This window comes from Dermacentor albipictus, chromosome 6, assembly GCF_038994185.2.
Source record: "Dermacentor albipictus isolate Rhodes 1998 colony chromosome 6, USDA_Dalb.pri_finalv2, whole genome shotgun sequence".
NCBI classification, from domain to species: Eukaryota; Metazoa; Arthropoda; class Arachnida; order Ixodida; family Ixodidae; genus Dermacentor; species Dermacentor albipictus.
In genome coordinates this window covers 8,496,230-8,523,503 of record NC_091826.1, presented here as the reverse complement: position 1 = coordinate 8,523,503, position 27,274 = coordinate 8,496,230, and the positions used below count along the sequence as shown (strand labels likewise).

The window sequence follows — 27,274 nt, the reverse complement described above, 5'->3', positions numbered from 1 at the left end:
TCGTCGGAAGCGGCCGAGCCGGCTGACCTAAGCCTAACGTCGACTTCGGCGTTTCCGAACGCCGCTTCGGTGCCGACGAACGCGGCTGAACCGAGCTCGCGTGCTCAACGCTTCGACGCGGTGTTTTGCGCGGAGTGCGCGGGGCGTGAAAAGTACTCAGACAACATTAAAACTTCATTGGCGAAGAAGTCCGCGACTTCCCGCAAGTTCGAGCTAATGAACGTCGGCGCAGCAAGTAAAGACGACTTTCTGAGCTTTTTTGTTTGTTTTTTTTGCCAAGTACCAATGCAATACAGAGGTTTTCACAATCTTTACATGAACAGATTTCTTTGAGTTTGGTGTTATTGTGTTCAGTAATGACTGGGCTGCATGCTAAAGCATTAAATTTTTCCGTGTGATAGGTAAACAAAAGTGGCAGAGTAAGCAAAACTTTGAATGCAATTTTCTCAGCTTTGCTTTTTCGATCAAATGCCTTTGCCTTACAGAACTTTTCATAATGTTTGCATCAACTGATTTTATTGAATTAGGTATCATTTTTTTCAGTAAAACCTCAACTACATCCTAAAGCTTTCCATTTTTCATTAAACCCATTAGACTAGCAATTAGGTCAGATGTAAGCTAATTACTCCCGCATTGTTTTTTTCTTCCGACTTTGTTATTCATTCATGACCTATATGATCACTTTTTAAAAATTTCTTTAGCTTTAGGATGTGCAGTGGGCCCTTGGAAATGACAGCCATTTTTTGAAACTAGTTTTTTTAATTAAGAAATTATCATAATGGCCCGTAAGAAAAGACCTATGTGGGATGAATTATTTTGCAATATCTTCATTTATAGATGAGATATATAAAATCTGAATATATATTTGGGATCAGCATTCAAAGATATATCTGCATGCCAATTTTCAGGAAGATATGTTACGAAATAAAAAAAAAAAGTTTTCAAGACCCTCATCCCCCCTTAAACAAATGTACACCCTTTAGGTCGTATCTTGCCACACAACAATAATCAATTGCCTTGCTTGCATTTCCTTCCTTGAAAGTGCCGCGCTCACTAGTTTCCTGTCGAGAGTGCTCTGTGATGCTGATAACGCATAGGCTGTTCGTTACTTGGAAGTATCGGGCTCACAGCGTTAAAGAAAGAAAATGCGGGCAAGGCAGATCACGATTATTGTCGTGTGGCAAGATAGGAACCTGAGGGTGTAATTTTGCTTACGAGTTCGCTTGCCTTTGGTAGTGTAGTATGGGGGGGGGGGGGGACTGATTCCGTTGTGACTATGGCGATAGTCTTGACTGAAAAAAGAAAAAGAAAGTTCAGTCCACTGGTGCGTTTCCTTGGCTAAGTAAGAGCAGGCATGGCCTCCGAGACTGGAGGATGGCACGTGCCATAGAGTTTCTCACTACATTACCTAGAGGGAAATCTGGTGCTGTTGTGCTGTGGTATGCATGGGAATGCTTGTATACAGTCGAACCCGGATATATCGAATTCGATGGGGATCGTAAAATAGTTCGATATAGCGAAAATTCGATATACAGATATAGGCCAAAAAAGCACTCGCGATCATAAAAAATTGTGGCTTACCGATTGGAACAGTCGCGAATCACATACGATGTGCACACAATATAAAAGCGCTTTATTTCACGGAAAAAAATCACTAATTTTGGGCTGCTTTTTCCTCTGGGAAATGAAGTTCAAAACACTAGTCTCCATCTTCTTGAGACTGTCCAGGTGCCAGAGCCCAGTGCCTTCCATTTCGCCGCAACAGCGCCAAATCAGGCTGAACGCTGACGCCAGTTCAGTGGCTGTGCACGGTCGCGTTTCTTCGAAAACACAATTGCCCTTGTCGTCGCTGGAATCGCCGTCTTGAACGCCAGCTATGCGGCGCATGTTGGGGCAGCGGGCTATTGTGCAGCGGCTTGAATTTCTCGTTTTGTTTTTTTTTCTTTTCGGTGACATTGCATTTCACTACCATTCCGCTCGGGCACCCAGCAGCCAAAGTTCATTATTTCAACCAATAAGGTGGCATAGGGGCATTATAGTAAGCGGGTCATTTCAACATGGAAAGCATACAAAAGTTGACGGTGCAGCAGCTTCTCATTGTAATAAGGTATATTGTTAAACTGGTATCGTTATAAGTGGGTTCCACAGTATAAGTAATTTGATATATAACATAAAAATATTATACAAATATTTTCAAGGGGATTTTACAGCCATTCATTCTACACAATAATTTGTTACATGTGGGTTCAACATATCTGCGTTCAGCTGTGTATATTGGCTCTGCTCAGTTATTGTTCCAAGGTTTATGTCTTGGGCAGTCTTGCAGTGTTCACCACAGGCAGCTGTTTACCTTTTGCATTCTTTTAAGTAGAGCTGTGTGCTTCAGCCAAATGGTTCACAATCTCTCGCTAATTTAATCCTGACAATCTATCATTCCATTGGCCTTTGTCTTTCTCTCTCGTTGTTGCTTTAGATGAGTCCCTGTTCCTGGATGCAGTCATCAACCAACTGGACTGGCTTTCGGTCCAGTTTAAGCTAGTTCCTGCATACACTCTCTACATGGCCTGCCGCTACCGGGCTTCCACACACTTTCGACCTGAGACAAGCCCCACCGAGCGTGCGCAACGGCTGACAGCACTCGCCACCAACATAGGAGCTCGAGTGCGGGTAGCTGTGGAACAGCAACAGCGAGACTCGGGGCCACTGGCCTTCTGGCTGGCCAATGCCAGTGAGCTGCTGCACTTCCTGCGGCAGGACCGGCATCTCAGTGCCTACACCTTGGATGCTCAGGACCTGCTGACCGAGGCACTCCAGCTGGCATTCCGGCAGCTTGTTGCAGCACAGCGGCGTGAGTTAGCCCAGGCTTTGCCTCGTGCTTTTCTCAGCCCGGACACGGCCACAGATGCACCAATTGGTGAGTCCCCCCTCTGCGAAAGAGGAGGCAGCACTCGTGTTGACATGAATGCGGTAGAAGCGTAGCATATTAATTTACCATATTGCACATGCCCATGTGCCACTGTTTGTGCATTTTCCTGTCCAGCTAGCTAAAACCATGTAGTGTCTTATTGCTGGCACTTCCAATAACCGTGCTTTTGCTGTCACATGAAATTCACCAAAAGTACTTGCATGGTAACAGCTACATTCCATCAGGTTCTCCTTCATTTGTTGGCCTGAACAAATTTGTGGTGCTTATTTTGCAGAATTGTACCATATTCTATCAGGGGATTAAACTTTGCTGTGCGTTGCCATGTCCAGCGGTAGCCGAATGCGTGCATTTCAACATCCATCTCGTCAAAGTGGACTTGGCTATGTTAACACCGCAGATAAATAAGGGTTTGTAAATACTTGAATATTTGATTTCCAATTGAATTGTGAAAGTAACTGAGACATAAAGACAAAGGAAGAAAATAAAAAGAGCCAACAGCGGCATCTGTAAAAACACACAATAAAGTGACAACTGTGTAAAAACGTGTGAACTGATTCCCGCTGTTGTACATTGGTTTAGATAGTTGTTTAGCTCGTGTAGCTCCAAAAACGCACACTGGTTATTCATCAAATCTAATCTATCTTTGTAAGCGCTCTGTGTTGGAGCTTTGTACACACTGTTCTTTTTGTTGTGCATTAATAAGCAAACTTGCAGCTTTTTTCTGCACGAAGTTAAAGACGCAACTGCTGCAACCGGGCTCATTCATACTGATGTTTTCACGCACTTAGAACAGCAGAACTAAGGTTGAAGTGCACCGCAGCGCACATTGAGTATTCGCAAATTAGCATTTCTATCGGCAATGCTAGCGCATGTTTGTTCAGTCTTAAAGTTGTTTAGTCTCAGCTTATTGCTCTCTATTAAGTTTCAGTGGTGATAACCTCTCAGATTCGAGCCCAAGCGACACTACCAGAATATGTCCGAGGCACTTTGTCAGCGGAGAAAAAAGCACTTACCTGCCAATTCGGCAAAACCTGTGCAATTGTGAGGTGCAAGGCACGCTTCAAGTAATGACGCTGCAAATGACCGTTGAAAAACATCCATGTCCATATTTGATAACTTAGGCAGCGTAAAATAATGCTTTGTTAACTTTGAGTTCGACGTTGTAAGCATGCTTACTTTGTTGTGACAAACACTTTGCCACCTGCGCAAAGGATCTGGGATCAAATCCTGGCCTCGGCAGCTGCATTTCGTTGTGGGCAAAATTCGAAAACGCCCGTGTACTTAGATTTAGGTCCATGTTAAAGAACCCGAGGTGGTCCAGATTATTCCGGAGTTCCCCACTACGGCATGCCTTATAATCAGATTGTAGTTCCGGCACCTAAAATCCCATAATTTAATTTCAGCCTTTCGCTGTGATGCCCGTGCTGTTTACTTCTTTTGACACAATAAACTTGATTGTAGTCGTAAAGTTGACGTCCTTTCTCAAACGTCGGTGCTCTGAAATGGGCCTCAATGTCTTCGATTGGCTTAAAATCGCAATTTAGAACTACCAACATATTTCAAACGAGCGTCGCAAAAGCATGCCTTTGTAGCAGTGGCCGCCTTGGTGTTTTCCAGTACTGACACGGTGGTGCTGACGGCTGAGCCGATCGCTGCGCTGCCTTGCCATTGAAGGCAGCCCACAGAGTCAGTCTATAAGAACGTCTGTCATTTCAGATGCAAGAACCCTTCACTGTCCAATTTTCCGGAGTTCTTGCCCTGTCCGCATGTCTGAAACTGCATTAATCAAAGCCAACACTGCTGTTTGTATTATATCGCCTCCTCCAACCAGCGCTCTCGCACGCAGATCCGCTGGCAGCTGTAGCCACCACCTTGTCAACGCGAGGCTTAGCTGCTTCGACATTCGTTACGTTTTTAGATTCCTTTCAGTTTGCAAGCTTCTCCAAGCCGTGCATGAAAAAGTGACCCCCCTTCCATTTCCACTCACCACGCGGCGCTGCTGTCGCTGTCGGCCCGAAGCACTCGCGCTCGACAGCTGTTGAGAGAGCGTTCTCTGCTGGCCTTTTCTGGGCAGTGACATTGAAACTTCAGTCTCGTGGTTAAAGGGACACTAAAGGTTACTATTAAGTCAACGTGGACATTTGAAATACCATCACAGAAACCTCGAAACGCTTGTTTCGTGCCAAGGAGAGACTTATTTCAAGAGAAAATGCGTTCTGAAGCGTCCGCGTACCTCTAGCGCAGTTCAAATCGCCCGCCCTCCGATCGAGGAGTGCTGACATCATGGTCTCATAGTGACGTTGCGCTACCGGTGAGTAGAACGGCGTCCGCAAAGGGCGCTACGGCTTTTCTGCGCAAAACGCAAAGGCACAGCCAGAAACAGCGCCAAGACAGAGCCGACAGCAGAGCGAAAGCGGGAGTATGGTGGCTAGCGGAAGGAGAAACGCGCAACCATGGGGCTCTTGCATTGCCCAGGGGGCGCTGCGAGAAAGGTGCTAAAAAGCGCCCTCGTCCTAAAATGGGCCGTACCAAGCTCGGTCGTCTGCTTCGGAAAGCACGTTTACAATATGGACCTGCCACTTTCGGTTGTGTTGTAGCATGGCCTGCTGCGTATATCGGGCACCGAAGATATTTTCAGGGGTGGCACGCTGCGTAAAGGCAAGAAATTATGCAGTGCCGAATACGTGTACGCCGTTCAAGAATTAGGCGGCGAAGATTTAGCACGGTGTCAATCGCAAGTGAAGCGAGTCGCGTACGAAGTGGAACTACAGGTAACGTTTTCACGCTAGCTGCTAGATTCAGGCGCGCAAACGCGAGGAAATGCGTGCTATAAATGAATCCACAGCAGCGATAAGCAGACATCATGTGTACGGAACTGCTCCAGCACACGACGGTACGCACCGCGAAGTACGAACTGCTCGAGCGCATGATCGTACGCGCCGTGATGGCAGCAGTCTTCGAACTGCCGCCAAACGGCGGGCCTCCTGCAGTCTTTGTTGACTGCATGCCGCTAAACTGATGCAATACATGTGAGCTCGCACGTATGTGCGAATCGTGCTGCAGCGCGAGCTCGTGCGCTGCTCGCTTGATGTAGCTTTTAATGACAGCGCTCGAACATCGATGTGCTGCAATCAATATTGCCTTGCTGCGCTGCCTCAACGTGCTGGCTTGAGATCAAGGATGAGCGCATTTAACTCTCTTAACCTGTGCTGCTCGTAGAGTTGTAGTGAATTGTCATCGAATGAGCCCGACCATTTGTGCTCATTTGCACACGCTTCACCACTTCGCATCGGTCGAATTGTTAATTGTCGCTGTAGCCGGATCTCGAATCGTGAATTACCAGCCATGTCTGCTGCTATGTCGGTCTGCTGTCGGTACTGTAGGTGCAAAAGACTGAAATTTCGAACGCAGATAATCAAGCAAGCTTCAAGACAGGCGAAGCAGTCAGCATGGCACGAAGTTTCGCTTACTCAGCACGACGAACTGCAGCTATGCAGCGCGCCCGACGCTCCACTTCGTGAGGCCTTGAAGGAAAACGGTAGAATCTGATGTTGGGATTCAGGCCTTTTTGTTCATGGCAGCCCACGACGCAGAAGTAATGACGGTGACGCCTTTTCAAGGCTGGGCTAGGTCTCTCCGGATCAAATCACCGATTCCTTCTACTCCCAGTATTACGGCACACGGAGAGTCCATTTTCGTTAAACTATAGGCTGCGGCGAGCTCGCAGCGTGGTCGGCGTGGTCTGTGAGAAGTGACGAGCCTTTTCGCACTCGCAACAGGGCATAAAAAAGTGCGAATCGACGCAAAACTCGGTCTAAAAACGTGCTTCGCCACAGCCAGGGCTCAATACGACCCAAGCTGGCACGACCCAGATGTACATCGTTTCCCGCACCGCCACCAGGCGCCGCTACTATACCTCAAACTCCAGCGCAAGACGCCCATAAGCTGGTACTTCATTCTATGATGCAAACTTCGACGCTCGTCGCAATGGACCCTGACACCGACAGATTGGCTCGCGATGGTGGGCTCAACTTTAGCAATTTGAGCACCGACGAGCGCGACCTGCTGCTGAGGGCTCGCGCTGCTGGCGTCGTTGCGTACTACGACGGCGGCCTCGACACCGGCTTTGCGGAGCAGGAAAGCAACGAGGGCTTCCCACGACATCACATGGACATGGCATTCTCGTTGCTTGTTCCAAATGAAAGTTTCGCGAGCCAGCAGAACCCTCACAGCACGACGCGATAACGAAACATCTGAAACTCCAAAGCGCGCGCGGCGCAGAGTCGAGCGTGCAGAGTTGAGCGAAAACGAAACCTTTCGAACTCCTGTATTACTGAAGGGTAACGTCAAAATGTTATTTTTTCTTAGAATCGAATGGACATAGACAAGTAGCATTTTTTCCGTCTTATAATCGAATGAAACAATATTGTTAATACGAGTAGTTGAGTATTAGTAACACAAATTATGAGGAGTGCTTTCGTCATCGGGCTAGTACCGGAATGTCACTGGGGGGTCTCAAATCGTGTCATGCATTTACCTCAATTTCTCGGTTACTAAAACTCTGTTCACGATTATATTGACGCCTTAAGCCTGTTTCACATGCAAGCGATTGAGCGAACGGAGCCAACAGCAGCGCGGCACTGCGAAGCTTTTTGCAAGGTTTCGTTTCACATGCATTGCCGCCGCGCGTTTTCCGCCGCAGCGAATAGCAATGTTGCTGGCAAAAAACATGGGACTTTCAGCCAGTTTCGGTAGTTTGCGACTACCAACATAAGCATTGCTTTGTCCCTGTCTCTCAAATTTTTATTTTATGAATATATATCCTACGCTTAGCAATTAACAATTCGTTGAAAAGCTCTGTGGGCATGTTGCCCATACCCCGTGTAGCAAGTAAATAAACATCGTCCTATGCGCAGGCTTTACCGCACTAGTCCTCCACTGGTCACATGTCGAGGCGGGCCGTTCGGAAGCGGTGCTGCCGCTCTGCCGCTGCGATGAAATTCCAACTTGTCCGAACCCCGCCGCTAGTGCCGCCGCCGCCGCTTGAAACAGATTTCTGCGGCGCGGCGGCAGGATTCGGGAGCATTTTCGCTTGCATGTGAAACAGGCTTTAGACGTTCTAGAACATTGCTCTACCACTTTAACTTGAGTTTCTGGTAACCGTTAGTGTCCCTTTAAAGAACTGTTCGGCCCGAGTGGTAGGTGATGCAAAGAGCAGCCTAATGCAAGATCCCGAAGAACTGATAGTTTAATTTCTTCGTGCTTTGTTTATCACACGCTCTTCCGACGTTTACCCCGAACATTTTAGTGTTTACTAGATTAACGCTTATTTGAAGGTATGCGCAAAACAGTATGAAATAGCTATAATAGCTATGTTCCGTTCCATTTCTAGACCACAGTCACGAAATTCCGACTCTGTTGTCGACGCATGGAGCACCGCACAGACTGAGCAGGTCAGGGTTATGCATATAAATTTTTAATATGGTAATTTCAGTCAACACAAACAAGCATTAAATCAAAACAAACTTAGTCGAAAGCATGGAGGGAATTGCTATGGAAGAAGAGGTTTTTTATTTGCAATGGCGGCCTTTTCTCTGTTTTCCGGCTGGCGATTCATGTCTCTCGCATAAAATGCATGCAAGCCACAATGACAAAATGCAGCACCTGGCATGTAAAAGTGGCCATATGCTCTGCACATCCAACTCGAGCAAGGTTTAGCAAGTCCAGCTCATCTAGCACGTCCCAAAAGATATCCCCCAAAACAGGACCTTCTTTTAAATGCTTCGGTTGCCTGCTGTTTGACAACGATTTTGTCATCATTGCTTGGTCGACAGTGTGCCACGTTTAACAGGAAAATGCACGGGCGCTGTTTTTCAATTAAGGAAATAGAAACTGCTTTGTTTGCAGTATTTGTAAGCTGTAGCATGTTTTTGGTGGGATGCTTTAGGCACCCTTGCTTGAAGCTCTTGTATACCGTAAGGTATGAGTTAATGCCAACAACTGGCACTGGAGAGCTGATATCTTTCATACAGGAAGGACCAGTTGTACTCTTGGATAATTTGTGCACCACATAGCGTGAAAAGTAGTATGAAATGCTTCATCCAGTAAATGTGGTCACTGTCACTGTTTCTGGGCGAGGCAGCTTCAGAAGTTACCTCGAGCATTCTGGACTCGGATCAGTTCATGCAGGCGAGCTTGCTTCCAACGGTGTGCTTCTCTCGATTTTTTCAGTGTATCTTGAACAACCACAAACACAGCCCTCGGTGCACCCTTCACACTTCCACGTAGACCTCTCTTTAGTGGCGTGTAGTGACAAAGCAGTCGGAATATTTGAGTAAAGTGCACACTTGAGAAAGTACAGCTCGCTACTTCGATCAGGTGGCGGCGACAATGAAAAGGGACCGTGCCGGTCGGGCAAACAGAGTGACGAGAACCACCACGTGGCAGGAAACAGAACAGCAACACTCCGCATGGCACAGCTTTCAAATTGAAAGGAATCTAAAAATGTTGGTTCGCCATTAAGGTTCTTGCCTTTCAGTGCCGTGTTTTTAATTGAAACGATTGGCTGCTGTCAGTAATGGCCGTTGCATGAGGAATGATCTGGAAAAGAACTGTGCCGCTGCTTCTTTGAAGGAACTTGAGCTCAAAAAGCAAGCAAGTGTTGGCTGACGCAAACATGCAGGTGACCCTCATGCAAACCAAAATAAACTCTTGAAAGCAGTGAAACACTAGTAAATGAGGACAGTTCAGGTTGACTGTCCAGCTGCTGAGAAAATCTCACTTGTGACAAAGTTCCGGTCTAATACCAACGATCTTGCTATCGCTTAATAGAAATAGCTCATATTGGAAATAATTTGCTTCTCTATGCATCTCTTTTCATTCGTATTTGAAAATGTTAGACTCAATTTGTAATGCTTTTGCCATTTTGTTTTTCGAAGATATTTGCTGTGCATTTTACTATCCCCTCCCTTCAGTTTTCTATTTTTAATAAACGCTACTCCTTAATATTCAGACTGGATTAAGTTTTTCTTGTTCTTTTTTTTTTCTCTCTCTCTCTTAGAATGCTTACTTGAGAGGGACAGCATTCGGCGACGTGGGGTCAGCCTGTCTTGACATAAAATAAAGTTTTGTATCGCTCAGGAAAAACCTGGAAAACTCGGAGAATTTGAAAATGTCAACTTGGTAGACACCCTGATAATGTAACAGTGCACTGACTCTGCTGCGAACGCATTTACACAGACGGCAGATGGACACACACAGAAGGGGGGGGGGGGGGCAGATATGTTGCATGAACTTACCATGGGCCTCCCCATTTGAGATCTCTTTAACATCAGCGCTGACCACAGTTGATGCGTGCAGCACCTATGACCGTGCGGAGCGGTGCCAAATGATGTCATGCGCATTCCCCACTTTTCTGTTCTGCAGATTGGCCTTAACGAGCTGATGATAACCCACAGAAACCACGTTATAATTATGGAAAAACCCTCCTGTCTTCTGGAAAAAAAACTGGAACACAATACAGTAAAAACACCTTAATTTGGGTTTCATGGGACTAAAAAGAAAAGGGCAGATTCAACCGAATTTCGAATTATCCACGGTGTCAAGCAAGCAATCAATTCGCAACCCTTGCTTCTATTTCATGCAAAATCAGTGCAGATGCGGCAATTCTCTTCCTTTCTCCTCACTTCCACCGAGCGATAATGGCAGTTTTTTTTTTTTTTCAGTTTTGCTTTGAAAAACATTGATTTTTGTGAACTCTTTGTGACAGATTGACCTGTATTTCAAGGGTAAGAATTTGTACAGAGGCTTCCGCATGTATAAATTATCTGAAACTATGCTTTTTATGCGGCCCGAAAATTTTGTTGCAGTTGTCCTTTAGCTCTTTCGTTACAGTGAGAAAATTGTTTTTTATAAGTCTCGGAAAAAATTATTTACCTCTACAAAAAATATTCTAGCACACATTGCAGCATAGCATATTTTACATAATGAAATGCTCTTTCCAATAACATACATTGCCGAACAAAAAAGATGTATTAGGGAAAACATAAAAATTCTAGAAATTGCTGTTTTTGCTTCCAGTTGATAAAAACAATAAGAAAAACAGGATTTCTACAGAAACATTAATATCGAAAGAAATTCAGAATATACATTTCAAAGATAAATAACTGAGGAATAGTGTCTGAAAAAATAAATGCTTAGTACACTGCCATTCTTCGGTTACAAAGAAGAAACTAAGGCCTGTTCTTCGCTCATGCCATCCGGTGAAGCAGTTCCTGGATTTTGTGAAGCTTATGTCCACTTTGTGGTGCTCGTAACACATTTTGCAGTTCCACCTTTTCGGCATCCTCTGAGAATGGTCCGATGAAAAGTCCAAGGAACGTACTTCACTAGTTCGTCTAGAGTCATACACCTCTTTCCAGGACCGATCGCGCTCAGCATAGCTGGGCAACTACAGAATTATGCATCCAAGCATATCTGTTTGCATTTTTGCAAATTGTCTTGATCACCTCTACAGCGAACAATAGAAATAAATCTCATTCGTTGTAAACTGTCTTGCGCTGATCCGTAGTGCTGGGCTGAGGTGTGCTACGAGCGGCCTTGGTGTGGTTGGAAGTTTCTTTGCTGCCAATGGCAGCACATCATGACCAAGCGAAGTGCACACTCTGAAGATAATCAGTAGAGCTCTCAGGTTGCGCAAAAGGGTCGGCGGATAAGCATGCACAAGGAAGGAGACCGCTCACCGCTGTAAAGGAAACTCGCCGGTGAACAGCTGCGGATGTTCCAGGCTGACTCGAAACATTGTCACCGTTAGAACTTGAATCTGCTTTGCTGTCATCTTCGGAATCATAACTTGAGTCCTCATGTCTAAATTCAAGTGCGGGTGCAGCATAGTTTCGAGCGCAACGCTTTGCTCACGATGCAGCCTCGTGCTGCGTAGTGACACGGGCACCACCCCTTGGAGATTTTACCTCTTGCCGTGATTTTGCAAGAGAAGCAAAATCAAAACTCTTGGAAACTGGTTGAAAATTCCAGGTTAACATGTTGGACAAGCAGTGGACCTTCAAAAATGCGCTCTGGTGGAATAAAACAACTCGGACTCCACACCAAATCTAACTAGGGAACAGCTGGCGTCATTTTCGGGTAATTAGTACCGCTTAGCGCTGTCGTATGGCAAAGCCAGGATATTATTTAATTGTTGACTTGCTGGGAGTAAAGCCCCTTAAACTTCGTTAAGTAGTGACACGCTTTCAAGAATGCTGCCTCCTCCTCGCGCGCTCTGGCCGAGGCCGACTCAGGGTTGCTGTTGGCCTAATAGCATCACGAGTAGCTTGCGCCGGATTCATTTGTTTACAGTCGTGCTTCAGCACCATTTTCGCTCGAGCGGTGTGAAAGGTTTCATTTAACGCACGACTCCGCGCCGCCCACTTCAGTAGTTACGTCATCACGTAGTGTTGTGGTGGTTTTGCTGACTCGCAAAACTCGCACAAACTGCAAGTAGCAGAGAATTCCACTTCCGTGTGATGTCGAGGGATGCCCGGACGGTCTACACCACTTGACCAAAAAGCAGCTGCAGCGGCGAATCCACCGCTCTGTCTTGGCTCGGTACCGTCATCCGTCAGGCGCCGTTTTACTCACCGATGGCAGCAAAGGGTGGTGATGGCGTATGCAATGTCACCATTCCCGTTCGGTGGTGGGAGATTTGAATTTAGAAAAAGGTATTCAGACCCTTCAGATGCAATTTTCTGGTAATCAGTCTTTTCTTGGCACGAAACAAGTGTTGCAAGGTTTCTTCTAGATTGATATTTAAACAGTCCACGTCGACTTAGTATTTGCCTTTAGTGTCTCTTTTAAGTGAATAAGAAATGGCTAAACATGTTGAAATTGGCCATCTAAAGCATTGATCACCAGTGATCGATTTGAATAGTCATGGTAACGAAAGAGTTAATGCCGTTTCAGACCTGCGGTCATGTCAAAAAATCCGGAAAATCGGACAGCAAAGGCTTTTGTGTCCCAAATTTCAGATGTTCTTATACATTGACTCTATGGGGTATGTGGCTGTACCGCGAAGGCGTCTTAATTATCAGGCATGTGTCCAAAAAATCGCACATCTGGAAAAATCGGTCATCGACTGTATTCGATATTTGATTTGATAATCGGTTTGTTTTTCTTGACTTGATTCGATGTTCAATTCGAAATCTACTATTCGGTATTCGCACATCCCTACAGATAGGGTAACTCACAGATGTTAACACTTTCCTGTCTGTGAGAAAATAGACAGTTCTTGGGTATTCTAGTAAACTATTTTTTACTGCTGCAGCAAATGCTTCATATTAGAATGTATGGTATCAATTTGTAGAAGGAATGTTCTTTATCACGACGTTATTTTCAAGCAAACATTTATGAACAATTCTTTGAAAAAGTTCATTTACGAGGGTGAATCGGAAAACTTTTCCGCTATGTTCTTTAGCCACACAACAGCTGTAAATGCGAAATCAACATATCCAGCAGTGGACCTTTCTCGGACCGGCCCGACCTTATTTGCCGGTAGCTCTGCGGCACGGCGCTGCTGCGATGTTATTTTCAAGCAAACATTTATGAACAATTCTTTGAAAAAGTTCATTTACGAGGGTGAATCAGAAAACTTTTCCGCTATGTTTTTTAGCCACACAACAGCTGTAAATGCGAAATCAACATATCCAGCAGTGGACCTTTCTTGGACCGGCCCGACCTTATTTGCCGGTAGCTCTGCGGCACGGCGCTGCTGTCAGTCGTTGAAGATGGCGATTGTGCTTCACACGTCCACGGCGTACGAGCAACGAAGTGTGATTCCATTTTCTATGGAGCAAGGGACGAATGCCCATAGAAATCACTAAGGAAATGCAGTTCACGTATGGGGAAAGGTGTCTCTTTGAGAAGTGTGAGGTGGTGGTGTTGTGAGTTAACAAAAGACCCTGAAGACTTGCATGACAGTGAGCATTTGGACGAAGTCAGCTGGGCAGATTCTATCACAGGGGCATCTCAAATTTAGTGCTGCAATGGGACAAATGTCTGAACCAGTGTGGGGACTGTGTTGAAAAATAGTGTGAGGTACGTAGAATAGTACGTATACAGTGGAACCCCGATTATACAGCTTTCTCGGGACTGTGAAGAAGCGTTGTAAAATGCGAGCGTTGTAAAATCCGAACATAAATTATGCTTATAAAAATACTACATATTTCGCGTGACGGATTTACGAGAAACTTCAAAGTGAACTACTAACATACTCTGCTGGGCTTGGAAATCCAAATTACCAAAAAAAGTAAATGCGATAAGAAATAATGCTGCAGTACAGCTACTAATCATGCTTTATTCAAACGAACCTTTACGGCACTCCACTGCCCATTGCCGCGATTCCTGCCAGCCGGCGCAAACTTTAAAAAAGTCGGTAAGTTTCTTTTGGACCTTCTTTGATGCGTGAACCAAGAGCTTTCGCTCGAGTTGGGCAACGTCCAAAAGGAGGTCCTCTGCGGCGTTGCATGAACAGATGTTCCGGGAGCAGTCTATGTGTCATAGCACCTCGGCGAACGTGGTAGGCACAGGTACGGCATCTGTGGCGTCGGCACTAGGCAAAGTCTCCTCGATGGCGTCATCCAGCAACACCTCGGCGAAGGTCGTGGTGAGGTTTAAACCCTCGAAATCGTCGGCGGCGAAGCCTGCACCGGCTTCAAGCGGCATTGAGGTTGTTGCGTCCCCAGCAGAGGAGGCAGTATCTCGCTTAAAGCCACAGTGCTTGAATGAGTTATCAATTGTGCTTAGCAACACTGCATTCCACAAACTGGTAATAAAATGCATGGCGTCGAGCACAGTGATCACAGTGAGCGCATTGAGCCCAGTGATAAACCTAGGTCTCTCCACGCTACCTCATCGGCAATCTGCTGTTGGGAAACTGGACGAGAGGCAACGCCGCCGAGAAGAGAGGGAGAAAGTGATTGTGGAGAAAGGTGCTATTTCAGCACAGCGGCCGTCGCGGGCGGCTGCTGGTGGGGGGTAGAGAAACGCTTCCCCAACGGGACGAGAGACGACGCCACTGAGAAGAGAGGGAGAAAGTGATTGTAGAGACAGAGCGAGTAAAGAGACCCACAGCACTTTTTTTTTTTTTTTCGTCTGCCGTTCTGTCCCGTGCTTCGCGAGGGTCATCGTATAATGCGGGTCGGGTGTAAAATTTCGTCGGATAAGTGGGGTTTAATGCATTGCTTCTATGGGGACTTCGCCGTTAATGTGCTAATCCATCGTAAAAACCGGGTGGACCGGGTTTTATACTGGGGGACGTATAACCGGGGTTCCACTGCACTTGTAATTGCCTGTGTGTACCTTATTTTGGCTAATAAAATATAGGGGCCTTGTAAAAGAAACATTTGCCATGAAAACGAGAAAACTCCTTAAAAACATCGATGCTCCTTTGTACCAAGAAAATATTTTAAAATTCTAAATATACATTTTGAACAAGAAGGCTATATACAACATTCCTGCAAATATGAGCTTTCTCTCTGTAGAAGTTTTTTATATACTAAGGAAAATGGGTAAGTCCTTGTGGCTATTTGGCGGTTTGTAAGAGCTGTGCTGCGGCTTTCACGAACCGTTACATGCCAATGAGAAGTGCAATGCTGAGTTGCACTCCCGGCCGTCTTCTTGAGCTAAACACTCTTTGCGCCACTTCCAGCAAGTTGTCCTGCCCAAGCGACATTGACAGCCTACAGATAAGAACTGTGACCTCTAGAACACAGCAGATATAGTGCAGCACCACCGAAACGGTTCAGAGTAGAAAATGAAATTGGCCGGCTGATACCTGTTTAATGACATTCAGGGACTGTTGGACATATTTTTGCCATCTGTACCGGAATCCTATGAACCAAAATCATTTTCCAAGTCTGTGCTGCCACCACCATCAAAATATTATGGTGCAGACTCATCGAAATCCATCGGAGTTTGTCGTTTCCAAAGGGCAGCTGCACGCAACATCAACGCCATGTTGGAAGCTATGAGCACTCATCACGCCCAACTAAAAGGCGCCTTAAACATACCCCCGCGGTGGAAGAAATAAACAAAAACGAAGCTAGAAAAACATTTTCTCTTTAAGGCACTGGATAGCGCTAGATGTCCGAAAGTGCTATGAGCACAGTAAAATTTAAAGTTGGAATCATTGATACCAGGTTATCGACGGATACAAGTGCGGACAGGAAAGTGTTAATCTCACTTCTAATTGACAAAAAAGACACTGTTTAAACACACATAATGTACGCATGCATGAATTGAAATCGCACGCAGCCAGCCTGCTCTGTAAGCTGCCATCTTCGTCTTGATGTCCTGCAGTGCGGTGGCAGCCGCTGGTTGTTTAGCCAGTGGTCATCCCATAGTGAACACCCACCACGGTGGCTTAGTGGCTTTGGCATTGCTCTGCTAAATACAAGGTTGTGGGACCAAATCCCAGCCGCTGGCCGCATTTCGATGGGGGTGAAAAGATGCATTGGGGGCACGTAAAGAGATGCCCTGGTGGTCAAAATTAATCTAGAGTCTCCCACTACGCCATGCCTCATAATCAAATCATAGTTTTGGCACGTGAAACCCAGCATTCATTCATTCATCCCGCAGCGAATGCACTCACATAGTTCCTAATATGGTATGCTTCTCTTTACATGGGCCGCGGAAATACACATTTTCCATTTCAAACTACTCCTGTTTGGCGTATTTGATGCAATACCCCTTTCTAGTGAATTAACTCGTTTACGTGAGATGCGATACGCTTGGAAATTACCATATTTACTTGCATAATGGTCGCACTCGCGTAATGATCGCATTTTTTTTCTTTTCCGTGTAATGATCGCATCCTGAACATGCTGCAGTGATACGTCGTGTGCCAAGTCTAGCTAATTATCGCACATACCATCTGTTGAATGCTGTCGAATGCTACGCGAACGACTCTTCAAGGCATACCAAGTGGTCTGCACGCACCAAACATTCTTAAGCAGGTGCCCCCTTTTATTCCTTTCATCACTTTCCACACTTTCATGAAAAAAAAAAGCTACAATCAAACTTGCCTCGGCTTAATTCTTTGTAGGCTTTTTAATGGTTGTGGTCAGCAACAACAAAAAATGCACCTTTTGATTCTTCTCATCTGCACTCATGGGCACGCAACAAATCGTGAGCGGCAACAATAGTAGCCACATTTACACAGATACATTAGAAGTGTACCCTATTCATACGCTGACTCTTAACTCGGCTAAGATATTCGCCCACTCATAGCGGAAATGTGCCGTATTAGGATAGTAGTGAAGACAAATGCCACAGTTTTCGCAACACACCCACCATGTGTTTCTATGTCACTGGCAGCTAAGCACGCCCATCTCTGTTTCTGTCCCCTCAAAGTGGACATGGCTACATATTGCTGCAGACTTGCTGATATTAACAATATTATTCATTACTGATGCAGAAGAAACTGTTTCAATGTGCATAATGTACTCGCAAAAAGAAAAGCAAAACGCGTTCGGCATGTTTCGGCTTGCTCCGCCGGCCTCCATTTTTGTTTTGGTATCCTGCACTGTTACAGTGGCGACTGCCTCTTTGTTGACCTTCATCCCGCAGCAAATGCAGGATGAAAAAAAATTTTTTTTTCCTTTCGCGGGAAATTTAACCAGTGTAATGACCGCACCCCTGAATTTGCGGCAATTTTTTTTTCATAAAAGTGCGATCATTATGTGGGTAGATACGGTAATACAGTTCGCTTCTGTCACATTCATGTACACGTGGCCAGTGTGACTTGTGTGTGGTTTTTGCTTGTTTCCTGTAAATGTACGAATTTTATTTGTGTGGCATGCACCTTTTAAACTAAGAATGCCTGCATTGGACAACGCAAATTCAGCTTTTGGTGTCGTGTGGGATATTGCAGCCAATAGTTTCTGTACGCCATGACATACAGTAGGTTATGCTCTGTGTAGCATGAAACAGAGCTCCCAAGCTTGCAAGTAGTAAATCGTATAGTATGTGCCCAAGGCCTGCTTTGTAAGTCGCAAAGCTATACACCTTTTCAGTGTTCTTTTACGTCTTATTCACTTCAATGTTGATGGAATGGAGGAGGATTGGATATTGATATTGCTGTGTAGGGGTTATTAAGATTATTGGAAGACTGACCAGATATGAGGACTTGCTAACTTGCTGCAGCAAATGGCTAACAGGTGCCTTCACTTCTGGTCACTGCGGCATGTGTCAAATTGTAGATGAATTCGTGTCCTATCCATTTATTTCCATACCTCGGCATCTCTATGCAGGTGAGGCTCTTGGAGTCTTGGCAAGCAGCATGAGCCTGCTGCGACGCTGCCGGGTGAATGCAGCACTGACGATCCAGCTGTTCTCCTGGCTCTTCCACCATGTGAATGCGTGGCTGCTGAACAGCCTCCTCCTGCACGGGCGCCCTCCACTTTGTCGGCCAACAGGTGCCCTGCTGAAGCGCCGGCTGGCCCATCTAGTGGCCTGGGCTGAACAGCAGGGCCTGGAACTGGCCGCAGACTGCCACCTTGCACGTCTCATCCAGGCAGCTCACTTGCTGGCGGCACCCAAGGCCCACCCTCAGCATGACCTGCCCCTGCTTGCCGACGCATGCTTCAAGCTTAATTCTGTCCAGGTACCTTGACAAAAGGGTTTTTTTCAGCCATCATACGTGTTATGTTCGTCAGCTGTTCAGAGCCATCTACGTGTTGCGAAATCGCTTGGCACCAATGAATAGGACAGTGCTGCACGAAGTTGACTAGAATGTATGTGTTGCAAGTGATGATTGTGATGAGTCGCTGAACATTGCATTAAGGAATAAATTAGTGAAGCTGGCATCACCTCTTTCTTTTTTCAAGTGCAATGATGCTTGCTACTGTAAGGCTGCAGTAGCATGCAACTTTAGAGTTAGTGCATGTGAAGTAAGAACATTGCTTCCAGTGTTGGCATATCAAAATCGATCCACATGAGCAAATGTATTCTTGCTAAAGAAAAAGAAAAATGAGAGAAAGGGTTTAAATTTAATGTTCCTGAGCTGTGTGCTATTTCATGACCTCAACGCTATTTTTCAGTCGTTACACGTACTCCGGAATATATTTGGAAGCCCGTGGTATGTCCTGGTCATCCTGGTTTGTGACTTGAACCTGAGACCATCGCCTTTCCGGGGCAGCCGCTCTACCATCTGAGCTAACCAGGTGGCTATCAGATGGCAGGGCGAAGTCGAATTTGTCAACAACTCGAAGCAAAGGCAAGAGTTTGACGAAATAGTTCTGCAGAAACCCGCAAGGTGGAGAGAGGTAATTAATAAAGAAATAAGTAGACATCCACCCATTCGTAGCAATTGCTACAAAGGAAACCTATACGGGTTCCACGAAAGGAAAGCCTCGTAGTTGAAGAAAAATTTTTCCTGGTCCGGGACTCAAACCCGGGACCACCACCTTTCCGGGGCAGCCACTCTACCATCTGAGCTAACGAGACGGCTATCAGATGGCAGGGCAAATTCGAATTTGTCAACAACTCTAAGCAAAGGCAAGAGTTTGACGAAATAGTTATGCGGAAACCCACAAGGTGGAGAGAGGTTATTAATAAAGGGAAAATTAGACATCCACCCATTCGTAGCCATCGCTACAAAGGAAACCCATACGGGTTCCTCAAAAGAAAAGCCTCGCAGTTGAAGAAAAATTCGTCCTGGTTCGGGACTCGAACCCGGGACCACTGCCTTTCTGGGGCAGCCGCTTTACCATCTGAGCTAACCAGGCTGCTATCAAATGGCATGGCGAAGTCGAATTTGTGAACAATTCGAAGCAAAGGCAAGAGTTTGACGAAATAATTCTGTGGAAACCCGCAAGGTGGAAAGAGGTAATTAATAAAGGGAAAATTAGACATCCACCCAGTTAAAAATTTAAAAAGTTTGTGCCACTTTCATATATTGTTACACCCTGCCTTAAAATTGGGCGATGATCCACTAGTGCCATTCACTAACTTGTTCGAGTTTTTAGACGAAACCGGTTATCTACATCGACTTTAAGGTAACGCAGCTATTGCTGCCTTAACATTGGATCTTATACTGTCCTGTGACTGGCACGGCATGGCCTTAGTTGCTTTTGCACCATTAAACCCGAATTAACTAACTAACTAGCTTTTGGATATTTTCTATGGTCTCCCAATGCTTTCCTTTCAGCGCTTTCTTCAGTCAGGGAAACAAAAAAGTTGCACGGAGCTAAGTTGGGACTGTAAGCAGGATGGGGGGACCACCGGGGAGTTGCTCCGGGCTAGGAAATTGGTAACGATGAAGGACATGTCGCTGGGGCATTGTCATGGTGGAGCTTGACCGTGTCTTTGATGTCAGCCCAGAAACTGTACCAGAAAACTGTACCAGAAAAAGACCTATGTCCCCTCCTACTCTGTAGGGTGCCATCAAGTCTTGTCATTCTGCGCTCGCTTTCACGTGCCTCTGTGCTAGGTCTTTCGCTATTTTGGGCTTTCAGAAGCTCAATCTCTAGGCGCTTCATTTTGAGTGCGTCGCGTGCAACGCAATCGCGCTCTTCTTTGGCCTCACGTGCTGCCCACTCGCACTCTGCTTTTTCCTCTAGGCACTTCGCTCTTCCTCTTTCTCTAGGTGCTTACGCTCTTCCTCTTTCTCTGCAATGCTACCTAAGCATTCCTTCAGTTGATCGTCGTCTGCCCCGATCGCTTCGATCACCTCAATGATCTCCCGCTTCCTCTTTGATTTGGCAATTTGGAGGCCCAACTCATTGGCCACGCTCAACAATTCTGGCTTCTTAAGTGCCTTCAAGTTCATGGCTGCCCTTAGTGCTGCTAACTCTTCACTCTATAACAACCTAGACGTACTCAAAACTTCCGTCAATGCTCAAAGAAAAAAAATCACTGCACTGTACTTTCGAAAAAAAATACGTAAAGCCAAGTGATATCTTAGTGAAGAAAAGCCGTGCACTCACCATGTGCAGTCATGAATCCTGACACCTCCCTTCTGAACGTTGTTGCCAGGACAAGAGGCTACGATCTCGTAGTTGTTGTCCAAGTTGGGGTCTCCAGGGTTGCGTATCGCAATCACTGCCAGTCAGTTTGTTGCGTACTCCAGGCTAGCGTATCGTACTGCTGCCGAGTAGTAGCGACGCCTGCTTATCAAAGCTCCACCGACGTTACTTATTGGGTAGCGTGGCGTTGCCGGCGGGCTGCAGGCATCTGGTAGACCATGGCGACCAAGCAAGGGCGAGACGATTTCTAGTGCGAAATTTGCATGGTTTATTGAAAGGTAGATGAAAGATGATGAAAAGAGAATGAAGTAAATAAAAGTACATTTCGGAGCCCCTTAAATAGGCTCTCTACAATCGTGGGAGAAATCTTGCTTATGTCGACGCCACGTGACCGGCACAGAAAGAGCGCCCCTCCTCCTCTGGTTATATCAAGCCTGCTGCAAGGAGGAGGGTGTCCCGCCTCCTGGAATTATAGACGCTTGTCCGTCTCTTTTGCGCATTGCTAGTTCGTGGAAGTTCTCCTGTAGAGTTTGGCCATTCGAGAAAAGGGTCCCTCTAAAGTCGTACACACACACAAAAGAGGCCTGTAAACACTGCGGGGCTTCTGCCAGACCGGCAGACACTCGAAATAGTCAAGGCGAATTAGGAAGTCACACTTAATTTGACGAGGCAAGGTGTGTGAAGGTCAGGTGATAGAAATTCCTTTCTGCACATGGTGCTGGATGCCAACCGTAGCAGGAGCAGTCACGCCTCATTTCGACGAGGCATGGCGAGAGAAGGTCGGGTGAAATTTCTTTCCGCACGTGGTGCCAGACGCCGACCGTAACACCTCCGTATTTAACAAGCAGCAGTGCTAAAAAGATGAAAGGAGGATCACAACATCTTCTGATGTGGACAGCTGAGCGCTCGTGCCTTTACATTGCTTGTGCAAGAAACAGCTTAAGCACCTTCTTTTAGGCAATTGCAGTTTGACGGCTTACATTCTTGCTTTGCAAGGTGAGGTCATTTGTGCCTGCTTTCTCAAAACCCTTGTATCTTGCGTAAACAAACTGTGAACAAATTCTTTTGGCTTCCTCATATGGCAGGTGCGGCACTTGCTAGAGCGGTTCCAGCCCTTGGGTCCTGGTGATCAGGTTGGCCCAGGCTTGATTGAAGCACTGGTGCGAGAAGCACACAAGGGTGAAGATGCACGTCTCACTCAGGAGGGTCGCCCGCTGCAGCTGGCTGAGGAGCCCCAGCTGGCCCTGCCTTTTCTGCTCCCCGAGGATGGATACTCGTGTGAGACTGTGCGAGGTGTACCTCCAGGACTCCAGGTGGGTGGCCTTCACTCTTTGCTGCTCACAGGTCAGTGTGAGGTCGCACGACTGCCACAGTTCATCACCTCTTCAAACAAAAATGTTTTGATATGGATAGTTACCTCGTGCTAAAGATTAGAAACAGCAATAAAAAGATAGCAAGAGAATTGTCAACTTCTAATTATGTTGCCCTTTTGTTCTTCCTTAGTTTTTGCTTTAATAATGCTGCTTATGAAGCCATTTGGCTTTGAGCTTAGATTCCCATACTTAGGTGAAAAGGAATATTTTAGTTCGGTTTTACTTCATCATTTTTGCATGTCTTCTCTTTTTCAAACTGTTGTTCAAGTTCTTAGGAGTTAGCATACATTTTTGTGTGCTGCATTATGCACCACTTTGTTTATTTTTCTTGCCATCATGTCTGCACCTGTCTGTTTCTGTGTGTACATGCCCCTCAGGATTCATGTGTGCATTGGGTTGGGCAATTTGCGCTCATTCCAGCCATAGCTACGATAAGCGATTGATGTTGGGAACTTGCACTACTGATATGTGAAAATGTGTGTCTAGTAGAGAGCGGCGCTGGTCTTTGGGACAAAAAAATAACGAAAAAGTCGACTTTCGGAAAATGGAATTTTCGAAATCTGCAGCTATTGTTCCGCAACTACACAAAGTTTCTCGACTCTTGAATGAATGTTTTAACCACAAAATTGCTTTATTTTGTCGATACCTGCACAATTTCAACCGAAGTTATTGCAAAAACGGTACTTTTTTCACGAAGCGCAGTTGCCGTTTCACGCATAGGAGCGCAGACATCTTGGTGTCATTTGAAAGAGCTATCTTCTTAAGATTCGCTCCAACTACGGCTCCATGCTGCCATTGGCTTCCTCAAATTTACGCGCCAAAAGAGAGTCCCAGTGCGGCCCCTTATTGGTTGTTTAGCGCATGTGACCTGTGCTAGGCATACCATTGGCGGGATTCCTTTCACGTCGTCTGCATCATGCTCATCCGCGCGGTCAGCTATGCGCCATATTGTCCAAGCGTCGAGTCATTGTGAGTGAAGTGACACCGTACTGCACGATGGCCCGTAAGAAATTTCATACGAGGAATGAGTTTGGTGCAAAAAAGGTGCGATGTGCACTTATAGACAACTTCAAGAAGCATAGTGAGACAGAGTCGGATGTCGAAGTCGTCGCGGCCCCCTCCACACCCACGTCTGTTGGCGCCGCCGGTGTAGGCCTAGGCCTAACAAGCCCGTCACCATGTGAAGGTCACGTTTGTCGCGATACAAAGTTCCTGAAGCCTGCATAAGAGGGCAAAAAAAAGAACCCAAGGAAAGCTCCAGCGGCTGTCGTCCACTCCCGTGACGGAAAGGAAGCGAGATCTTCTGACTGATAACACCGATGCCGCAGCTGAACCCGTTGAACCACTTGATGGGACCGTGTTTACTATAGTAAGTTTAAATGCGATGAACATTCTGCTTGCGTGAATGAAGTGCAAGGTATGCAATGGCAGGGACATGAAAATCGTCAGAGGTAAGCACTAATAAGAAGATTCTGTCAGTTCTTATGTGCGGGAACTGTGGTGATCTCACTTCGACGTGGAGCTTGCCGTGCATATGTGGTGAACAAGAATGAAACCCGTTCGCTGTGAACGTTCTTGCCGCTCGCGCAATGCAAGCAATGGGAAACCGGCAAACAGTCCTCAATGATGTGTTTTCCACTATGAACATTAGCCATTGCGGTCTTCACACGAAGACGTGGCAACACTACATGAACGAAAATGTGACTCCCGCCGCCGATCGTGTTGCCCGAAAAGTGACAAGCGAGTGTGTGCGTTTGGTTCGTGAATTTTACAGCGAATTGTGTCTCGACAATCCCGGGAGCATCACAATGTCGTACGATGGGTCGTGGATGAATGCGGACACACCTCGTACACCGGCGTCGGCGCCGTAATTGAACTGTTTATACGGGTCTCTGGTTAGGTTACGTTGTATTAAGTAATTTCTGCACTGGATGCGAAAAGGGCCCAAATGAAAATGATCCTGGTTATGGAAGCTGGAAGAAGAATCACCAGTGCCAGAAGAATACTGAGAAAAAATTGGGAGAAATGGAAGTGAAAGCCTCCCTAATTCTGTTCAAGAGGACCCTAGAATGGCACCACCTCCGTTATACCACTATATTGAGTGATGGGGATAGCCGTATTTAACTTGCACTGCAAGAGGAAAATGTTTACGGTTATTTGAAAATAGACGCAATGGACTGCGTAAACCACGTCCAAAAATGCATGGGTATGGCATTGAAAACAAAGCTTCTGGCCTTCGGAGCCTCGGTGGGAAGGGTCAGCTCACAGCAGACCTTATTGCAAGACTAAGCTCATGTTACGAATGGTCGCTAAAAACGCACAAGGGAGACGTGGATGCCATGCACAAGGCACTGATGGCGACCTACTATCATATCACCTCTGATGACTTTGAATCAAACCACACATTTTGCCCAACAGGCCCCAACTCGTGGTGCCGTCAAAATGCCGCAGAGGCTTGGGGCGAGCCAACACCAAAGCATCCTTGCAACCTGCCCCCTCATGTTTGCCAGGCCTTGCTGCCCATTTATGAGCATATGAGTGACCAGAAGTGTCTTGAGAGGTGCCAGAGGGGAAAGACCCAAAACAGCAACGAGAGCCTCTACTCGGTTATCTGGTCTCTCGCACCGAAGGATCACCATGCAGAGGCTCTCTGTTCACCATACAGGCAGCCGTGGCGGAGGTAGTGCTGAAGTTTAATGCAGGGAACGTCAAAGCGTCTGCATCTATAATGCAAGAGCTGAGCCTCAACCCCAGCTCATTATGCAGTGATCACATGGCTGAAAAAGATCAGCAGCAATTGAGAGCTTCAGCTCGAAAGCATGCATCAACTGAAAACATGCATCAGGCCCTCAAGAAACGCCGCACATGCACCAATTTTCAAACTGACTATGTGCCAGGGGGATACTAACCAATTACAGCTGGTAATGTGTAAAGATTTTACAATATTATTGAATAAATCGACCTTTTTTCATTTTTCTTGATTTTCTCAAAACAAGCTTTTTACTTGCCCTGCCTGTTCAGAGCAACGATATCTGAATCTGTAGGACACCTACAGCTTGCGGGGATGCGCGACTCTCGTGCGTCCCCTGATGTTTTTCCCGCATAGCGCGTCTCCTGTAATCCCGCTTCGCCGCGTGGCCTGCGTTACGTCCACGGCGGTCGATGTGGTTGAAGCGCGGTCCGAGAGATGGCGCGAGTGTTGCGCTACTAACGCCGCCGACAGGCGAGGTTATTTGGGCGTTGGGGAGACAAGGCGCTTGCTCTTTCCCGGCGGGTTGGCGCGCGGCGTGGACGTCCCGCGTGTGCGGGGCGACCCATGCTTCTGCGAGACCGCCTCGCGTGGCCGCCTTGGAACGCACGACCGTTGGCGTGACCGAATACGCGAATGACCAGGCGTTGGGATCCAGCATGGGGCGAACATATTCGCTCACTTCCGGTCGCGGTGAGTCGGACTTCTAGATTTGTCGCGCGCCCATCGGCATGTTTTGTGGATAGCAACTCGGCTAGCAGGCATTGATCTTTGAAAGGTGCAATAAATGCCCTTGTGATTGTTTGCGCTACTGTGTTGTCGTTCCTTTGTCCCAAGAGTACGGGTGTGAGAACCCCACATCTGGCGTCCAACGTGGGGCTTTTGGGGCATCGGACGATAGTTTTAACAGTTCAAGTTCAAGACCTTTGTTTGAACCGAAGCGTAGGCCTAGCGTGAATTTTGATCGCTAGCGTCGGCGGCGTGCTTTCTTGAGCGAGGTGACGGTGGCTGTAGTGTGTTTGAACATGTCAACATGCCAAGCCTTTTCGCAAGTGTTTTTTTTAATGGCATTCGTCGGTACAAGAGCCACGTGGTCTGCATCCTGGGAGAGTGAGGCTCAGCGCCCGCGGAGCATTGCCAAGCCTGAAGCAAGGGAGTACGGAAGCCTCGTGGTTGGTCCGAATTTCTTATGTAAATAGCTGCTTCTATCTCTTTGACTCTGATGAAGTCGCGGCTCTGGGAGCCGGGTGGCCGCGGGCCACGGGTGCCACTACGGGCTGACTGGTATTGCGGCCTGGCACCGGGCGCTCCGACACCGTCTGGGACGGTGGACGCACTCAACTAGGATGCTGTGTGCACCGAGCGGAGTAGGACCACCTCACAGTGCTGACGTCTCCTCGCGGCTGCCTGTTTTGCGCTCATTTTGGGTGTTGTTTTTGGATGCCAGTTGTTGTCAGGGTAGCGACGCTTTAGGCCTAAGGCTTTACGAAGTTTCCTGTCGCACGTGGAGGGACACAACACGCGAACGACCAGGCCTTGGGATCCAGCATGGGGCGAACATATTCGCTCGCTTCCGGTCACGGTGAGTCGGACTTCTAGACTTGTCGCGCGCCCATTGGCATGTTTTGTGTATAGCAACTCGGCTAGCAGGCATTGATCTATGAAAGGTGCAATAAATGCCCTTGTGATTGTTTGCACTACTGTGTTGTCGTTCCTTTGTCCCAAGAGCACGGGAGGAGAACCCGACATCTCCCACAAGCTGTAATTTTTTTCTTGCTACAGGCAGCTAAATGAATAAAGCTTGAAGTGCTGCAAGCATATTCTTATTTGTGTACCTCCATAATTTTTTGTTTGCTTTCTTTTCTTTTTATTAGTAGCTGTGCATTAAACACTAAACTTCATTGAGCTGCTTAATTGCTATTTGTTGTTGGGTTGGAAAACTGCTTGCAGCACTGCAATCCTTATACAGTCTGCATTCCACTCATGCAATAAATATAACTTTCTGACCAGTAAATATCTATTGTTTCACCAAAACATGCTAATGAACATTTAATTATATCATTAATTGCTTGAGCCACACAAAAAATTGTTGCATTGTCAAAATTAGCACAAGAACATACATATATCTATGCACTTAGGTTGAATTTGCCTAATAAGTAACGAAACCTCCGGATGCTATTCAATACTTGAGCCACAGCAAAAGTTAATT

At 46.5% G+C, this 27,274-nt stretch overlaps 1 protein-coding gene across 2 annotated transcripts in view; it reads left to right on the top strand.

The window, feature by feature from the left end:
* cno (adherens junction formation factor afadin) overlaps positions 1-27,274 on the top strand; it is a 113,254-nt gene that overhangs the window by 40,344 nt on the left and 45,636 nt on the right. For both annotated transcript variants that reach the window (XM_065424805.2, XM_065424806.2), the window contains exons 10-12: positions 2,474-2,914; positions 18,229-18,581; positions 22,029-22,256. In XM_065424805.2, the coding sequence (XP_065280877.1) occupies positions 2,474-2,914; positions 18,229-18,581; positions 22,029-22,256 (1,022 nt within the window). The remainder of the gene's footprint in view (positions 1-2,473; positions 2,915-18,228; positions 18,582-22,028; positions 22,257-27,274) is intronic.